Below are 20234 nucleotides of genomic sequence, written 5' to 3'. Positions count from 1 at the left end.
CGGACTGGGGAAGAATTTCAAATGGCCCGCAATAAAATACATTTCATTTGGCTTGCCATGCATCCAAATCATGCAGTTTCACAGTGTCAACACAAGATGACAGCACTACATTGGTCCTTGTGCGTTGATAGTTTGTTTTTCAATTTGAAATTAAATAAGCAGAAACGAGAAAACGGCACCTCATTTTTTCTTTTTCTTTTCTTTTTTATGCTCCAGAGCTTCCTGAAGCAGTGTTTTGAAATCGGCCATCACTATATAAATCGTTATTTTTTTTTTTTTTGGCGCAACAAAAATATTCTCGTCACTTTATAATATTAATATTGAACCACTGTACTCACATGAACTGATTTAAATATGTTTTTAGTACATTAATGGATCTTGAGAGAGGAAATGTCATTGCTGGCTATGCAGGCCTCACTGAGCTATCGGATTTCAACAAAAATATCTTAATTTGTGTTCCGAAGATCAACGAAGGTCTTACGGGTGTGGAACGGCATGAGGGTGAGTAATAAATGACAGAATTTTCATTTTTGGGTGAATTAACCCTTTAAAGATGAAGGTTTAAAACAAGGTGCCAAAAGTATAACTAAAATCACATAATCATTTCTGTGGTTCAGAGGATTGGCTCTTACCTCTCATATTGTTTGGTCTTGGTTCAAATCCCACCATTTCTATTGTTTCTATGTAAAACGATAAAAAATCACTTTGTCATGTCAAGATCAGTGGTTGAAATTACAACCTGAATTATAGTTGTTTCTAGTCCTGTGTTTAAATCCATTATCACTTTCAGCTATGTTTTTGTTTTATCATATCCAACAAAAGGCCTATAAAAACATAATATAACACCTAAAATTTCAGTGGCTCATTAGATAATGTGTTGCGTTTGCATCATGGAGTCCTGAGTTCAAATCCCACTATTGCTTACTTTAAAACTCACGTATTGCATTATATCCAACAAAGCGCCCCAAACAGCAGCATTTGTCGTGAAAGCCACGGTGGCACTAGTGGCTAAACACACGTTAGTTGTGAACAAGCCTGCGCTAGAGGCTTGGGTTCAAATCCCACCTCTGTGTGTTGGGATAAAATCACTACGCCACACTTACAGGTTCCCTCACAAAGACAGACAAGAGATTTATGGCTCACAGGTATGAGCGCTGCCTCACAGTTTCAGAGGTTGCTGGTTCAATCCCAGCCAGATGTCTGTAATATGAATTGTGGTGTGAGTATGAAGGGTGTGCCCAAAGAAGTGAGGTCTCCCCTTGAGCTTCCAGCACGATGTCCAGCAGTGGTTATGTCTTTTAGCCAGATTGAAGGGGGAAAAAATTAAAAAATTAACTGTACAAATGTTTTTATTCCCCGTCCCTTCCCCACCTACTTAGGCTCCCATCACTTTCTTTTTAAAGTGGTAACCCTTCAAAAAGAAAATGATGGTAACCTACACATTTACTACCCAACAAAACACATTATATGATATGAGCATTACCTGTGCATGAGCAGATGTCCATCATTACAGTGAACGTCTGTCCACATGTCCCAGAACTCTACAGTCTGTTCTGAAGAGAAAAGACAAACAAAACAAGACATAAACACACACAGACAAGTAATTCATATGGTATATAACTTTCAGTTGTACAATAGAACTATAAATCTCCATGTGCACATTTACACAAAACAGTTTACACTTCAAAAAGTCTGCTGAGTGAAAGAAGGTGAAATTTTAAATTGATCAATTATGGCTAATAAAAGACATTATATATCTTTAAAGACAGCCATTTAAAAAAATAGTGTCAGTCGCTGTCTGTAAATGTACCAGAGTCCAATTTGAATTGCAGCATATTTATTTTACTGCTCCATATATGTCCTCTGATATGCAGTTATGCATCTGAAAATGCCATTAAAATGTCTCTGTGCTACAATCATCTTCTGCCATACAGCTAGAAGTAGGAAAACCATGAAGCAGCAAGAGAACACCAGAGCTTCCCACAACAACACCAAATGACGCTAACAAACATGAATATATGACACTACTGAGTGATTAATGGATTTTTCTACTTTGTATCTTATGTAAGTATAAATAAATCAAGCTACTGGAGTGGCGTCAGTTCAATTAAAGCAATATTCACTTAATTCATGCTAGTTCTTTCACAAGAGAAACGCGCTTTGTGTGGATAGAGATTGCTTAAATTAAAAGTCTGTAGACACTGAAGTCACAGAGCAGCAAGAGCTGTACAGGCATTAAAAAAAACTGTTAAAACAATTAAAACGTGTTGTGGAGGAGACTGTTTACAAGCCTCACGTTTCCAAAGAGCTAAAGATGTCATGCTGAAAGTGAAGTCCGCTTACGCCCCTAGTGGAGCGGACGGCAAACTGCACTTCAGAGTCTACCAAAGGAGTTATTTTAGTCTTTCTCTCGTCACTGTAAGAAATATATGATCATTTTATATCAGTTTGGGTTGGTGTCTTCATTAGGAGTCTTTCCTCATCAATGCCTAAGTGTGCCTGTGATTATTCGCGGTTTGGTCTCGTGTGTCATGGTACTTTTCTCATCACAACACCTGTGGAACCAATCACAACCGTTTATGGTTAAAAGTTAGTGCGTTTTAATAATTTTACAGAGATTATTACGGTGGCAGATTTTTAAGTATTTAAAGATTTTAAATATTATAGAGCATTGAGAAACACATTGATATCTTACAAAAATAAATCAACTTCATTTTAAAACTTGCAATAAGAACCTAGAAGCAGTTGCACTCTCACATCTGGATAATATTTTCAGTCCATGGATATTTGCTGCACCTCATTTTTAAGTTATGTTGTTCAATAACTTCGCAGAGCACTTGTGTAAAGGCCAAGGGAGGAGACAGGTCAGCAGCAGGTCTGTATGAGAAACAGATTTGCAGGCCGTGTTATCCCACACAACACAGAGTAATAGATCACAGATTTCTGGGTGGATAATCTCATCACGGGCTGGGCAGATTTCTCATGCAACACAGCAGATAAACAGACCTCATCCAGGCATTTAGGGCTCAGACTAATCCACTATTTTGAGCTTTATGACAATCTCTCCACGTGGACAGGTTTACAATGCTCTCTAAGCAGAGTTGTCAAAATATTTGTATCCCTTTTAAGGTAAAATAAAGCAGATTCTACACTGAAATATGCTGTATTTTTTAAATATTACATATTCTTCCTCACCAAAACCAATTAAGAATGGTATAATGTATACAAAGTAATTAGGATGAGCTATATTACAGCTCGATGCAGAACGGTAATGCATTTGGCATGATAAACATATCTATTATGAGATATTATTAAAATGAGTTAAGAGCACAGTAGAAAATTAGCTTTTGCTCTGTTGGTGTTATTTAACATGTCACATAGCACCATTCTGTTGATTTATAGACCAGGGTAATCATAATGTGGCAAATGAAATGCAATAAATGTCTGCAATCTCAAGCAACCTAAAGCAATGACACCCTGCACATGCTCAGTAGAGTCCTCTCTCTGCCTGAGGTGATGTTTTCTTTATTAAACCTCATCAATGAACAAACAGGCATTATGATTGTGAAACACAAACACTATAAATATAAGAAGCATAAATTGAGAATAAATTAAATTGATAATATAATCAATTACATTTGTATTATGCTTTATTATTATTTATTTGTATTATTTATCATCATTGTTTTCTGTATGCACAGAATATTAAAAAGTAAATACGTTATATCTACTCCGTAAAATTTTGGCAACAGATTGCAAGCAATATTATTAAATAAATTCAACAAATAGAATTGAGTTAGAATTAATCAAATTAATTCCTTAAATGTCAACCATTTAAAATGAGTAAAATTTAAGTAAAATTTAAACTAAAATATCTGAATAACAAACAGACATCAAAGATGAATTAAGAATTCTTTATTTTTTATTGCGAACATTTAAGACACCTGATGATAACAAGCAGAATCACTGAAGGAAAGAGAAACACAAGAATTAACAGAGGTGAAAAATTGTGGTCATCATTATGGTGATCAGTGTTTCATTTAGTTGGCCAGTTTGACTCTTTGCTTTTTATGTCAGTTTGTGGTTTTTGTAATGGTGTTTGCTAATTTTACACATTTTAAATGATTGACTTAAGGAATTCATTTGATTAATTCTAACTCAATTCTTATATGTTGAATTTAATTAATAATATTACATTTAATCTGTTGCTGCATTTTTATTGAGTAGATAGAACGTATTACTTTTTACAATGTGTATATATCATGTGTATGTATGTGTGTATAAAGTTTTAATGCTTTTTTAAATCTAAATTGCTGACATGTGAGTACAGTGGTTCAATATTAATATTATAAAGCGACGAGAATATTTTTGGTGCGCCAAAAAAACAAAATAATGACTTATATAGTGATGGCCAATTTCAAAACACTGCTTCAGGAAGCTTCAGAGCATAATGAATCAGCGTGTCGAATCAGCGGTTCGGAGCGCCAAAGTCACGTGATTTTAGCAGTTTGACACACGATCCGAATCATGATTTGACGCGCTGATTCATAACGCTCCGAATCTTCATGAAGCAGTGTTTTGAAATCGGCCATCACTAAATAAGTCGTTATTTTTTTTATTTTTTTTTAATATTCTAGTCGCTTTATAATATTAATATTATATTTATAATATTAATATTTAATACATTAATGGATCTTGAGAGAGGAAATGACATTGCTGGCTATGCAGGTCTCACAGAGCCATCGGATTTCAACAAAAATATCTTAATTTGTGTTCCGAAGATGAACGAAGGTCTTACGGGTGTGGAACGACATAAGGGTGAGTAATTAATGACAGAATTTACATTTTTGGGTGAACTAACCCTTTAACTATATATCAATAAACAGATAAATGTATTAATTTAAAAATATATTACAATAAAAATATTAAACATTATATAATGCTTAACAGGTCATTAATGCACATCAAACATGTATAAATGGATGTTGAAAGCACTAATTAACAAATATAGCCTATCATTTGATTAATGACTTAATGAAAGATGTGAAAGCGTTAACAATTCTACAGACAGAGTTTGCCAAATAACCCCTTAATGTGCAGTGGATGCAGTGTGTGTGTGAGAGAGACTGAGCACACTTGTTCAGTGCGGGCTGTGCAGCTTTAAAGTGCTTCTCCATGATGCCTTGCGGTGTCCCGCTCGCGCTCACTGTATTTACTCGCGTGAGAGCAGAGCAGAGCTGCAGCTGATGTAACGGGCCACACTGAACTTCAGCGAGCGGACCCTCCTTACGGACCTCAACCGGACGGCATTTACTGACATCAAATGATAGGAGTGTTTACGATACATTAAAGGAAAAGCCAGCTCGTTTGATTAAATCTCGGTTCTGCTTTGGGGAGGCGAAGTGGACCCGCACTGAGGATTTTGGCGGTCCGGGACTGCAGACACACGCAGGTACGGAAATCATTTTAAATAAACGTCTCCGCACCGTGTTTTGGACCGTCGGGGAAGCCCGAGAGAAGGGCGACATGTATTGAATGTGTTTTCATGAGGATAGTTGTGACGGGACGCGTTACATGAACGCGCAGGAGAACCGACGCATGACACGAGACTGCGTGCAGTCAATGTCAGGTCTTTATCAGCAGCCCAGATCTACTGATAGGCGTTTTAACGGGTTAAATGACAGGACGATGGTCAGTGTTTTCCATCAGATCAGCAGCAGGCCTGCTGCCCCAAACACCACTGCATCCCATAAACATTATTACTACTCTTCAGCCGAGGCTTTATATTAACTTTCATTAACGAGTCATTATTAGACATTACAAAGATGACACAATGACTGTCTCTGAGCATCTATAAGGTTTTGAAGCTGTTTAATGGGAGGGTCCATTGTCACTTACCCCATTTAATATGACAACATACCCCTCTATTATGTATTTTCATATAGGCTACCATAAGGTACTATACAGAAATTGCGGTAACACACTTTACAATAAGGTTCATTAGTTAACATGAACTAATAATGAACTGCACTTATAGAGTATTTATTAATCTTTGTTAATGTTAATTTCAACATTTACTAATACATTATTAAAATCTTGTTAACATTAGTTAATGCGCTGTGAACTAATATGAACAAACATTGAACAACTGTATTTTCATTAACTAATGTTAACAAAGATTAGTAAATGCAGTTACAAATGTATTGCTCATGGTTGGTTCATGTTAGTTAATACATTAACTAATGTTTAACTTATGAACTTTATTGTAAAGTGTTACGAAATTGCTTTTCACTGGAGTAAAAGTGGGTTAAATAGCCACAGAATATCACTTGTAATGTTTATCAAATTAAGTAGTTAGTGTACATTGCAATATGAATCAATGACTATTCTAATTATTGAAATGTATGATCTGTTTAATGAGAGTTAACCCGAAAATTAAAATTCTGTCATAATTTATTCATCATTACCCACCTTTTTTAATGCCAAAGAAAGCTGTTTTTTTGTGAAAGTTTGAGACTTCTAAATCATTAGATGCTATATGTAATTAACTAAAATAATAATGTTTATGAATAGTGTTTATGATACCGATAATAAATTAAAATATGATAAATACTATTACTTTTGTACAGCTAAAACAACTACAAGCAGCTGACTTTAAAATGGCCGCACCCATTCTTAAGTTAAAAAATAAGCTAGATAGTAAATGATGACAGAATCTTCATTTTTGATTGAACTGTCAATTTAAGCATTATATTATGTTGCTTATTATTTGAAGTTATGATCAAACTATGACCTCAAACTGTAAAGTTATATGCACTCTTATTAATAGATAGGAATGTTTATATTAAGGTGGCTTGATTACATAAACCGACCATCAGAACTAGCACAAGAATATACAGTAGAGTCCAAACTGTTGCCTTTGTGATTAAGATAATGCTCTTTTCAGCTGGTTTGAATTTTTTGAGGTTCATCAGCATAAGTTTTACAATTTCTACATGTCCACTCTTGCTAAAATTTGACTAAAAAGTATAATAACCCTTTTATGCTTCACCCCCCAAACTTCAGAGAGCTTGTTTGCTTAAAGACACTTTGGCTGTGTGCGAAACCAAAGGATGCCCTTATATTAAAACAGTTAGGGAAAAAGGTCCTAAACTCCAAACTCCAAAGGCACCATAACGTCTGATCTGTAACAAATTCAAATGAGCTTTAGTGATAACCATGTGAATATTTAATGACTATGTTGTGAAACTGAATCATAAGTTGACTTTTATTTTGTACATTTTTTTAGCATGAACTAATGTACCACTGCTTCAGTTGCAGCAGGCAGCGCAAGACCCATCAAAAATAGACCAGATGGAGTCATCTTAGTAGACAGGATATTGTGCAAACATCGGATTTGTATGTGCATTTTTTCAGACACCACCTTCCTCTGCCTCGCTCACTCGTAGATCTGTTTACACATGCCTCATTCATAGAACTGACTCACTCACAACCAATTACACGTGCCTTGGCCTATTATTACACACAATCTTATATGACAACAGCTGGCTCATCAAACACCCACTGATCAGATCTGCTGATTGTGGATTGCTGTACATGAAAGTGCTAAATAACTCCAGCGCACAGAGAAGAAGCGAAGGAAAGCTGAGAGAGCAGAAGGCGGAGTAACAGTAGAGATGTAGTGAGATGGAACTGTGCTGAGAGATGTACATGTAATATCATGAATAAATGCATGGCAATGCAGATCAGGATCTGAGTAGGCTGCAGAAGGCTGTTCTAATCTTTTGATGATTTAGTAGAAAGACGTGATCCGCAACCACAGATTTCCACAAAATTGGAGCATCCCCAAAGTTCTACACATCATTTATTACACACACATATATATATGTCTGTGCATACAGTATGCATACAGTATGTGTGTAATCACAGGACTGTATGAATGAAGTTTAGAGTTTAACGACGCTCTCAAAAACTATAGATAATTAAAATATCCCTGCTGGTTTCTAATAAGAGTGTCACAGGTCACAGACAGTTCACTTCCCTCTTTTGAACCCACACTGACCAACTCAAGGAAATGAAGGGATTTGTCTGCTGTGCAAGAGGAAAACAATGACAGAGAAACAGAGAAAATCGCCTTTTGTTCTCTTGTTTCTTTGTTTTCTTAATGGCACATTGCATTCATTAACCAGTATTTATTTTACTAGTCAACTAATTATTGGTGCTTGCTAATGCATCGCTGTTATTATAGCTCAGATTTAGAGTTGGTTGTTTTTCCAAACCCTTGAAAAAATGAAAATTCTGTCATTTATTACTCACCCTCATGTCATTCCACACCCGTAAGACCTTCATTCATCTTCAGAACACAAATTAAAATATTTTTGATGAAATCTGATGGCTCAGTGAGGCTCCATTGCCAGCAAGATAATTAACTAAAGACATATTTAAAACAGTTCATGTGACTACAGTGGTTCAACCTTAATATTATGAAGCGACGAGAATACTTTTTGTGCACCAAAAAACAAAACAAAATAATGACTTTATTCAACAATATCTAGTGATGGGCGATTTCAAAACTCTGCTTCACGAAGCTTCAAAGCTTTACGAATCTTTTGTTTCGGTTTGGATCTCGTATCAAACTGCCAAAGTCACGTGATTTCAGTACACAAGGCTTCGTTGCACCATAAGTTATTCGAAATTTCAATGGTTCACCATTGGCAATTTGATTCATGCTCCGAACTATTGATTTGAAACAAAAGATTTGTAAAGCTTCATGAACTGCAGAACTCTTCACTAGAACACCCATCACTAGATATTGTTAAATAGTTATTTTGGCGCAAAAAAAAAAAAAAATAGTATGTTGCTTCATAACATTAAGGTTTAACCACTGTATTCACATGAACTATTTATATCTTGTTTAATTAACTTGCTGGCAATGGAGGCCCCACTGAGCAATTGGATTTTATGAAAAATATCTTAATTTGTGTTTCGAAGATGAACGAACATGAGGACCTACATGAGGGTGAGTAATTAATGACAGAATTTTCATTTTTGGGTGAACTAACCCTTTAATCTTAAAGGTCCCGTTCTTCGTGATCCCATGTTTCAAACTTTAGTTAGTGTGTAATGTTGTTGTTAGAGTATAAATAAAATCTGTAAAATTTTAAAGCTCAAAGTTCAATGCCAAGTGAGATATTTTATTTAACAGAAGTCGAACGGCCAGTTTGGACTACATCCCTCTACTTCCTTCTTTAATGACGTCACTAAAACAGTTTTTTGACTAACCTCCGCCCACAGGAATACACAAGAGTTGCGTTTGTAGAGTGTGTTTGTCGCCATGTCGTCGAAACGCTGTTATTTTCATCCCGCAGTCCAATCACCGGGTCTGATTCCGGCTCAAATTGATAGGGTAAAATTAAAGACATGTTTACAATAACACTGAGCGCATGCATCTCCACGTTATGGTAAGAGGCGTGACTTTTCCGGGCAAGGTGCGCTAAGCTGCTGTCGAATCACAACACAGGAACCGCTGGCACAATCAGAACTCGTTACGTATTTCTGAAGGAGGGACTTCATAGAACAAGGAAGTCATCAGCCCGTTTTTATGACAGTGGAAACAGCGGTATACAGATAAGTAAATTATGTGAAAAATATTGTGTTTTTTTTACATGCGAAACATGAACACATGTTATATTGCACACTATAAACACAATCAAAGCTTCAAAAAAACCACAAAAAACGGGACCTTTAAAAGCCAAAAGTATACTTCGGTATACTTTTACATGTTTGCTATACAGTGCATGTGAGGAAAATGTCAGCATCAGCATAGTATGCATGTACCGCACGCTTGCAGCCACTCATACTCTGTATGTTCAGCTTGCATATTTTTTGCAAAAAAACTTATAAATAAGTTTGTCCGAAAAGTGGCAACACTGCCATGGCTGTTATACTTTGAAAGGTTATGCTTTTGGCTGTATACAGAGGCTAGCATTTGCATCAAAACTAAATTATAATTTGATCTTGGTAGTAAACTTCAGTATTAGTCCTAAACAACAAGTGATGCCTCAGATTGTGTTAATTAGAGGTGTGCTATTACTTATCGAAGTGGTCAGACTGGTGGTAGATGAAAAGGGTGATTTGCATTTAGGGAAGGACACCAGTCATATCTAAGGGTCAGCATATCAGACAGACTTAAAGATGGACTCTGGTGACTTCACTGAAACAGAACGCCCTAACTGCATAGAAACACAAAAACCACTCCAAACACCTTTGCAACCATATAGCAGTGCACTGACAACAACTACAACACCCTGGCATTATGGTGCACTCTAAAAATGCTGGATTGTTTGGGTCAAATATGGACAAACCCAACCGTTGGTTTGAATTTTTACATTTTTAAAACCAATGGTTGGGTTTGTCCATATCTGACCCAAACATGAGCTGAAACAACCCAGTATTTTTTCGAGTGTGGCGAGTTTTTTTTATTTTTTTATGGCAAAGTGCAGCGACTTCTCACAAAGTGTTTTCCTGCTCAAACATAGTTCTCATATAATTTAACAATGAATAACAAAGGAGGATTGAAATAAGATTGAACTCTCTCTCGCTTAAAAGCAGAATTGTCCAGCATCCCCTCCCCCGCATTGTGTGTGATAGAGCCACTTACTGTGAAGTATTCACCTCAGACTAAAGTTACTTTGAGTTAATGAATCTTACTCAGGGTTTCTCATCCTTAACAGAGGCTGTACTGACAAACAATTTTATTTTAAATGGCTTAAATTCAGCATCAGTTCGTGACTCATTGGTGCGTTGTTCAGCTGTGAACCCCTGACAGGGCAAAGTTATACAGTGGGACACGAACAAAAGTTAAAATAAAGAGATTGTTCCTTAATTGCTGGTGTTTGTTAGTTCCCAGGCCGGTCACAGCCGGCCATGTGAGAGATTCACAAAACTGCAAAAGCATCTCCATGGAGATGGATTGTTTGTGTCCAGTCATGCTGTGAGGCCTGCAGGGGTGGGCGTCTCTCCAGCAGACCTTTGTGTTTGCCTGGACCCTTGTTAGAAAACCCCACTACAGTCCAAACACACCGTTCCTAAAGGAGGTTTTCACGTGCTATATATAAAACTCCACGAATCACAGCAACTGAAATACTAGTCAGCGGAACAAACTGTCTTTAAAAAAAACATTTGAACGTTTTGCTGATTACAGGACCGAGACAACAGAAAAGCATATTAAAAGGACTGTACTGCCAACACTCAGAGCTTTGTTTTCATTTGTGTCAGCTTAAATATGACAGCTACCCTGACTAGATTTATAAACATTTGACTGTTACATTCAACAGAGTTAGTAAAGCGAGAATGGATGAACAACATTGACTTGACAGAGCATGTGAGAACGCAGCATGCTGAGACCGGGTTACTGTTGGATCCAGCCATATGTGCTATACTGATCTGTGTTTATGGACGTCAGACGTGCGAGTCAACTGGAATGTGAGTTTAGGCGCTTTACGTCTCCTTTAGCGGCTGTCTTGGCTGCACCTTACATTCAAGGCGCCGCCAAATCCTTGAGTTTGTTAAATTTAGCCCCAGGTCGCGAAGCCAAAGCTAGTCTGGCGCAGATGCCTGTATCACTCATGTATATACAGTTAAACACACATTCTGCAGCTGACACCTAATACTGTTGGGGGTAGGGCTTTAGCACAGTGGTTGAAACATACATGAAACCAACACTACATAACTGTATGCTGGTGGGACTGAACTTTGTATTAACAAGCCTATGAGAGATTTCTGAAGCAGAAGCGAATGATTACGTTACGTACCTTCTTGGCCCGATGTCTCTGCCCATGAGAGACTGATTAAAATATTATGTCAGAGTATCAAAACGCATACCAGGATGGAATTATAACTAGATGAGACTAGATGTGAGTGGTTCTTGCCCATGCAAAAACTTTTGTGTTGTGGGTGGTTGCTAAGATTTTAAGTGCATTTCAAGGTGGTTGCTAGGGTGTACCTTGTGGTTGCTATAGGTGGTTGCTTACTGGGCCAAGTCAAAAGAGCCCAACCCTCTAAGTCTCTATGATATTATTGCTTGAATCCCTCATTTAGTTTGGGATTATTTTGTGCTATTTTCTAAATTCAGTCTTATTGTGAACTATTCATAGCTGGTAATTTCTAATCAAATTGTCATAACTCAATCTTTCATTGAAACGATAGATTTCTCTTTGGCGACATATCAATCATTCAGTTCTCTTAAACTCAGCACCTTACAATTGACTGCAAGTTCATGTTCAGATCTGCCTCCATTTAATCAACATTTTTTCTTTTTTGATAATTGTAGGTACTTTTTTACATGCTGGAATTTAATACTTGGGGTTAGGGGTTTGCTGCAGCTGTATTTGTGTAGTGTTGACATACTGGTCGCACTATGCAGGCACGGGTATCCATCATAGATATCAGCTGGGTGTGAGATGGCATATCAAGATATTGCCCACTGCGCATCAACAGAGGCCTCTTCAGATTTCAGCAGCCCAAACACTCAGAGACAGACAGAATGAGAGACAAACAGAGGACTTTCTCTCTTCACAACACACACACTGAAAGACTTATTACCTGTCAAGGGTATACAGCTCATCTCACTTATCCTTTATGAGTGTGTCTCATGGGAGTGGGCACCATCTATAGTGTTCACACAGGCCTGTTTGGACCAGTTCTTCAGCTTGAGCGGTTCACAGCTAAATAAATCACTCTCATCACTCAGTGCTATACTGCCACAGGCATCAGTTTAGAGTAGACCAATGCTTTCCTTACCAGTGATTTTCCGTAAACAAAACTCGCACAACATAGCTCAAATAACAAAGAAGATGGAACAAAGCTGAATTAGGATGTTTTAAGCATAGATTATCTATGGTGTTTGTGTTAACATATGCTTTGTTTTAATTGATCTTTTAATGTGGCGGTCTTAAAGGGTTAGTTCACCCAAAAATGAAAAATTCTGTCATTAATTACTCACGATCAGGTCGTTCCACACCTTCGTTCATCTTCGGAACACAAATTATGATATTTTTTATGAAATCCGAGAGGTTTCATCAAAATTACTTAAGTTAATAGTGCTCTACATTGGGGGAAGTTAAACGTTTTTTTCCAACTATTAGCTTTTTTTAACTATACACAGTATTGATGCATATAATTAAAGCTGCAGTTTGTAACTTTTTTTGGTTAAAAATGATCCAAAATCAGCAAGTACATAACCAGCGAGTGTTCAAAACTATCTCCTTACCTTAGCCCGATTCACAACAGCAAGCTTGTAAGAATGTTTTATAATAAAATTGGTACTGGTGGGTCTTTGCGTCAGTACGTCACATCTGTAAACAGAAAGGATGGAGTCCCAACTAGTAGACTATATGGCATGTGACGGATCATTTATAGCCTTTTCTCACAGCAGCTGGAATACTTAAACTTATTTTGATGGTGGATTTTAATCCAGAAAGGTCCAAATGACAATCATCAGTGACAAGATTCACCTGTAGTCAAAAGCAAAAGACTTCAGACTGCGGAGTGGCCACAGAAATTGAAATCTACTGGTAATGCTAATACACACTAAATACATAGTCACACAATGCTGATGTTGTTAACATTAACAATTTGAGAACAAAGTATAACAGTAATAATAATTTGCACGGTTTGACGTGATCCAGGCTAAGCTTTCCTTAGATTTAATCACCATTGTCAGAGCAATTTATTGTAGGCCTAATGCTTTTTTTCCCTCAGTTGGTCAAAACAAAAGTGGCAGACATGTTACTTACTTGTTCAGACATTTTCCGGTGAAAATTCTTATTTTGGTCACACTTCCAAGATGTAGAATCTGTGATCCCGAAGTACAGTATCCACACCGATGTGATGACTGACACCAAACATTAGATTCATCCGCACTGAAGAGTTGTGCCGATGCACAATGCACATAAAGATAATAATTCTGCATATAACTGCAATTGCAGGTTTCAAACAGAGATGGCGACAAAGAGGCAAAACTTAAGGACAGCAGCTTTAAATTTATACAAATTAATCACTATTAGTAAAATCAATAAAAAATAAAATTTACTGAAGTCAGGCAAAATAAATTGGAGTAGTTTCGCAGTGAATCAAAAATAAAAATGAGATGTCAGTAACTGGCAATCCTTAAGAGAACAACAGGATAACATTAATCGCCAAACCACAATGCAGTAAGAGAAAACTGATTTGCAAACTGAGAGTAAAACTTAGCACTTCAGCACCCAAACCCTCTGTCTACAATGGGAACAAAAGATATTATCTGCCAGACTTACAATATTGAGTATATTAAAGAATCAACTGTTACTGTTATTGAAGATGGTTCCAGTGACAAAGAGGGGGTGTTTATGGTTAAATCATTTCTTAAATAAGTGGAATCACCACAAACATTTATTTTGTCTAACGCACAGCGATAAGGGCAGCATGCAGACCAGAGAGCTTGTAACGGGTGTCTGCAGAAGTGAGGAATGACATCATCCAGATGAGAGGCATGGAGCTGAAGGTATGGGTGGATGGAGTGCAGCGTATCGTCTGCGGGGTCACAGAGGTCACCACATGTCAAGAGGTTGTGATCGCTTTGGCCCAAGCAATAGGTGAGACACTAAATTTGTTTGTGAATAACTTGTAAATGTACCACAATGGCACCATTTTTAAAAGAAATCCTTTCCCAGTTTTTGTATGTTCCCTTCCAAGCTCCTGCCTCCTTTGTTCCTCCTTTCCTCTGTTTTTCACACAACATAACTCTATGGTTGTCTCCTTGACAACAAGCCCTCATAGAGATCAGAGATTGGAAGAGTGAAAAGCAGTATTGTCCCTTCTAGTCTTAGAGTTCGACCCTATCGCCCTATACTGGAAAAAAATCGAGACTGTGTCTTATTCCATTATTTCATGAATAAGTACAATCTCTGTTCCACTGAGGCGCCTGGTGAATGTCAGATGAATTTCCTTTGGAAAGTTAAATCTTTGTGTCACCATGTTTTTAGAGCTTTAGAGCTTCTCTGTTTAGCCATACACAGTTTGATTAAAAGTTAAAGTGTGCATTTTGTCGTCTATTAAAATACCTTCTCCTATCCCAGCTTAATATACAAAGACAACTATATGTAAGCCATTCATAGGCCGATTTCCCTAGAGTGTAAAGGCTGTGGATCCGCTAACAAACAATGCTGTGTTTGTTTAAACATCCCAGTTAAGCCTAACACTGCAACACTGGCTCAACCAATGGGGGAAATGTTGGAAACATGTTTGAATACAATAATTATGTTTGCAATTTATATTGGATGATGCTACTGGTGCAGAAATGATACACTTCATCTTGAACTGAAACTAGAAGTTACAGTTGGCAGATACAGAGAAAATGTATCAGTATTTGAAAAATCATTGATAATTTAAAAGTATTATATTGCAGGGCGGACTGGTCGCTACACACTGATTGAAAAATGGCGTGAGACAGAGAGGCACCTGGCACCCCATGAGAATCCTGTGGTTTCTCTGAATAAGTGGGGTCAGTATGCTAGTGATGTGCAGTTAGTGCTTCAACGTACAGGCCCTTCTCTGAGCGAGCGCCCCACCTCGGAAACCTCTGCAAGAGCCCCTGAGCGCAGCCTATACCGCCAAAGTCTCCCACCAATGGCAAAGCTCCGGCCCACAGCCAACGATCGTTCCCTCAAACGCCGTGAACCAAAACGCAAGTCCCTCACTTTCACCGGTGGTGCCAAGGGGTTACGTGACATCTTCGGGAAGAGTCGTGAGGGTGAGACCAAGCAGAGAACGGTGAACACAAACCGCAGCAGCACACCGGCACCTACACAGGAGCTGTCCCGCCTGGTGCAGTTGCAGAAAGACAAGCTGCGCGTCCTAGAGCAGAAACTGCAACGCTGCGAGACTGAGTTGCAGCAGCAATTGACGGAGGAAGAAGAAGAGGAGTTGGTCGAACTAGAGCAGCAGGTCCGCAGGAATGAGGCGGAGATGAAGGAGCATGAATTCTGGGAGAATGAGCTGCAGATTGAGCAGGACAACGAGAGGCAACTGCGCGAGCAGCTGCAGGAACTGCGTAGCCGTGTACAAGAGTGCGAGGAGCAGCTGGGAGAGTACCTGGCTCGTATTCAGTGCATGGAGGCAGGACTGGAGGCAGAGCGCCTACAACAAGAGCTGATGGAGACGCGACTAGCAGATGAAATGGAGGTACGGTCACGACTGGACAAGGCTCGTGCCGAGCTGGACATGCAGGTGCAGCAGGCTGCAAGACTGGAGAGCAGCTGCAGAGCTGTGGAGCTCTCACTTGGGCAGTCAAACATTAGGCTACAGGTGAGATCACCTAAAGGAAGATAACAATTCTCTTACACTAACAGTTAAAAGCCTGATTGCTGGCTTTCTGATTGAGGTTGCTTTCACACTAGAGCTTTTGGGGTGCACAACAGTAAACCAAATCCCTAGGTTGCAAGTATGGATCGCAGTTGGTATGAAAGCAATTTGTCCTAAATCGCAGCTGATAAACTGGGGAGCATGCAAAGATTAAATTGTGGATTTTTCTTTTTCAGAAATGTATTTCTCATATCTGAGGGGTGCCTAATCCTGCTCCTGGAGGACCACTATCCTGCAGAGTTTAGCTCCAATCCTAACACATCTGAACCAGTTAATCAAGGTCTTCAGGATCACTAGAAACTTTCAGGCATGTGTGTTAAGGCAGGTTGGAGCTAAACTCTGCAGGTCATTGGCCCTCCCGGAGCAGGATAGGACACCTTTATCACAGCTGCTTATCTCCTTGGTGCTCACTGTGTCTTTGCATCTCTTGCAGTGCATCAGAGGCAGATGAACTCAAGTGCCTTTCTGTGCATATAAAGTTTTGGTAGTTAACCCAAAGTACTCATACTAAGTGTGACGACAGCCTCTGAAGCAAAGTACTAACGAATAGCAAAACAATCACTAGTACTTTGTTTCATGCAGTAGAAGCATGGCTCTGCTGAAACCTAGTGAGCTACAGCTGCTTTGTTTTGGACTCTTTGGCCTTAAGTTCCAACAATGCAACTAATCGGCTTTGCAGAATGTTAGGGAGCAGGGTGGGGGTGGAGGGTAGTGGTCACAGATGTTATGTAATTGATCTTTGCCAGAGCTTACAGATGAAGTGAAGGAGTAGGATATGTTCTAGTACAGTTTACATAACACAGATACACTTGTATTTAGAGCACTAAATTCTCTGGACTATCGTGGTAACAAATGAGATGGATGTCTTTTGGAGCACACTCTTTTGGCTTCCCTCTTTTTTAAAAAGTGAGAACATGGTATAAGGAAACACATTTGATTTGATTTTCTATTTTAGATGTTAGATTCTTTAACTTTTCATTTTTTGATTTAGGAGAGAGAGCAGGAGCTGGAACAGTTAACCAAGGAGCTGAGGCAGGTAAACCTTCAACAGTTTATTCAACAGACTGGCACCAAAGTAACAGTTCTACCAGCAGACCCCAATGAGGAGGAAGCTAACACAGGTATAAACACAGAAATATTCTGTTCTTTTCTTGATTTTTGTAAATCAAATGTAACGAACCTATAACGTATATCTTTAAACTCTATGTGTCAACTTTAAAGTATACTCTTTAAGTAAAGTCCCCCTTTGTTTTGTCTGTAGAGTCAGAAAATCAGTCTGGATCTCTGAAGCGGCTTGGATCAACCCGACAACTTCCCGCTGACCTGCGGGTTCTGCAGAGCCCCCTGAACACGACCTTTAACCCTGAAGGCATCTATGTCTGATTTTGCACTGGCATCAACATCTAAACGCAGTCTGCATTTCCCACATGACTCCGCATCACTGATTCTTTGGCCAGATCACACTCCCTGGAAATATAGGGGTATCTGTTGTTCACTCTACAGAAAATAAGCAGTGAGCATGTTCGCAGTGAAGATTCCTTCCCATTAATGGCTGTTTGACTAATCCAACCCAATCAGTGCTTTCTCCAAATCCTACAAAGACATCTCCAGCTGAATGTAAGCTAACTTTCTCTGGACCCAAAAGGCAGTAAGGCTTTGAACACGTATTGAACAAGGCAACTACTAAACTCGTACAGAAAAAGAGACAGAATACATCCTGCCTCAGCCTACGTTCAATTCATCGACCTTCTGGTGCAAAAGTTAGATTAATTTCTAGAATGTGTCTGAATCTCCAGGTAAACCTCGCACTCAACGTGATATGCAAGCCGCAGGAATTTTAGGGAGATGGAAAGAGATTGTTGAGGATGATAAATTATGCAGTTTATATTTTATGGCTCATAGTTGTGATGCAAGCTTATAGAAAGAGGTGGGGTTTCGCCTTAGTTTGCACTTTATTGGCCAAAACATCTGCTGTGGAATTTTACAGAAATCTTAAAAGCTGAAGAATCATTTTCTGCGTTTGATCGCACTAATCAGGAAAAGGTGCATGCGATATTTTAAAATAGCGTGAGGGTGAGGAAGAGAGGTGTTTTTGCATGAAAACAGCTTGTGACAAGTGAAATTTGTTACCTTTTAAAATGAAGCAACCTGATTTTGTGCTGAACAGCTTAATTAAAAAAAGCAGCCTTTTAAATTATGCAAGTACAGAACAATGTAGTTACGCACAAGTTATTCTAATGACTGGTCTAGATCAATGTGTTCTGCCAGTGAACCTTTTTGGCCAATAAATGCATTTTATTTCTGACACTGAATATTTAGTTTTATTTTTTATTTAGCTGATCTCACTAAGATACTATCCACATACTAGCAAAAATCACACTAGTTGCATATATTTTAAACTAAACTTTAGTGTTTTTACTAGTTTTCAGTACTATATTTTATTTCAGATCAAACCAAAGTGTTCTGGATGTCATGAATGTAGAGATTTGTAATTGTGCGTATATGCAAAGGGAAGCAGCTCCAAAACTATTTTGTTGATGACATTATTATTATTATTTTTTATTTTATTTTTTTTGTGAATGTTTAACTATAGTAGCACCTGCTTCCCTTTAAACCACATTCACACAGATGCAGAATGACTATAATTTATGTTTACATTTATTGTGGACATAAGCAAGGAGGCTCTTGGAAGTGTGTACAAGGAATTGCTCATTTAGATTTGCTGTAGTAGCTTCTGGATTTGTTTTGATATTTTTATAAACTAATTAAACTGATTTTATTTTATTTTTTCAAAAAAAACCACTATTTTGGCATTAATGTTGTATTTTAACGTGATGTCCATGGATTACTAAATTGTTTTATCTCTTTTGGTTTAAAGCCTTGCACATCATGTTAAGGCATCTATACGTTCAAAACAAAATCCATCTGCTTCTACATTTGGATATTTTATTTTTGGAGCAGTTGTATGTTGATTTCACACAGAACTGGTGCTCGTATGACCTGCAAAAGAGCATTCGGCTGTCTGAATGCCGCATGACTTGAACCATCTCTGTGTGACGAGGGGAATGTTTGAGACGCATGCCTTTATAAAAAAAAAAAGTGTAAATAGCATATAGCAACATATCAATAAGTAGCAAAGATGACTATTTTTAACATGGAGGAAAAAAAAAATTGCACAAAACTCTCTTAACAGCTAAAATAAACTAAATGTTTTTATTTTTAGCATTGTTAGGCTGCATGCACTGACGTTCAGTTTTAACCTTGTGTGAGAGGCCTGAGGATTCACCTATGGCACTTAATACAGGTATAATACTCAACGGGGTTGTATTAAGGTGTAACATGGACTGTGCTAAATGCCCGTATAAATATCTGTTCAATTGTAACAGGCTTGAGGTTTGGGACTGATGTGTGTGCATTAAAAATTAAAGGTGTGTGTATTCTATCACCTGCTGCTATGCACACAGGTGTGACTAAAATAACATTAAGGTCAGATGATAGTTCAGATCAAATGGCATCATGGTTTGATATCTCTGGATCACAAGTTTTGACCTTTAATGCAGTACCAAAATCCCTTTGGGCAACTGCACTTCTATTCAGCTCTATTTTTAACAAATTGTGTTAATTAAACTATTTCATTCTTGAGATGTGTCAAATGCCTGGAAAACACATTAAAATGATTTATGGTGACATGTTTATCAAGCAGCATAAACTATTTATGCCATCAGTGGAACAGATGCAGTAACATTGTAAAATCCAAAATAAATTTAGAATAGAGCATTGCTGTTTATTGCGTCTTTTTTTTTTTACAACCTAGAACTTGTATGTTATGTACA

At 38.0% G+C, this 20234-nt stretch overlaps 2 protein-coding genes across 3 annotated transcripts in view; one reads left to right on the top strand and one right to left on the bottom strand.

The window, feature by feature from the left end:
- Positions 1–632: 632 nt before the first annotated feature.
- Positions 633–20234, bottom strand: part of ints13 (integrator complex subunit 13) — a 37359-nt gene continuing 17757 nt past the window's right edge. The window contains exons 16-18 of one of the 2 annotated variants that reach the window (XM_048156085.1): positions 1484–1553; positions 1144–1295; positions 633–680 (exon numbers count right to left, since the gene is read on the bottom strand). In XM_048156085.1, coding sequence (XP_048012042.1) covers positions 1160–1295; positions 1484–1553 — 206 coding nt within the window. In that variant the 3' untranslated portion in view covers positions 633–680; positions 1144–1159. The remainder of the gene's footprint in view (positions 681–1143; positions 1296–1483; positions 1554–20234) is intronic. The other variant, XM_048156087.1, reaches the window with a different exon arrangement.
- rassf8b (Ras association domain family member 8b) lies at positions 5142–20178 on the top strand. Its single transcript, XM_048156096.1, has 5 exons — positions 5142–5452; positions 14451–14633; positions 15446–16344; positions 17393–17522; positions 17663–20178. Exons 2-5 carry the CDS (start codon positions 14522–14524, stop codon positions 17782–17784), a joined length of 1263 nt encoding a protein of 420 aa, XP_048012053.1. The 5' UTR covers positions 5142–5452; positions 14451–14521; the 3' UTR covers positions 17785–20178.

The sequence above is a fragment of the Megalobrama amblycephala genome, linkage group LG14, assembly GCF_018812025.1.
Source record: "Megalobrama amblycephala isolate DHTTF-2021 linkage group LG14, ASM1881202v1, whole genome shotgun sequence".
NCBI lineage: Eukaryota > Metazoa > Chordata > Actinopteri > Cypriniformes > Xenocyprididae > Megalobrama > Megalobrama amblycephala.
Note: the sequence above shows the minus strand (reverse complement) of the source record. Positions and strands in the feature narration are given on the sequence as shown.

What these genes read in the sequence shown, in the direction of transcription:
- rassf8b (XM_048156096.1), top strand. Translation starts at nt 14,522, where the DNA reads ATGAGAGGCATGGAGCTGAAGGTATGGGTGGATGGAGTGCAGCGTATC. An exon ending in CGCTTTGGCCCAAGCAATAG is followed by an intron (nt 14,634 to 15,445) that starts GTGAGACACTAA and finishes ATTATATTGCAG; the next exon opens with GGCGGACTGGTCGCTACACA. An exon ending in AGTCAAACATTAGGCTACAG is followed by an intron (nt 16,345 to 17,392) that starts GTGAGATCACCT and finishes TTTTTGATTTAG; the next exon opens with GAGAGAGAGCAGGAGCTGGA.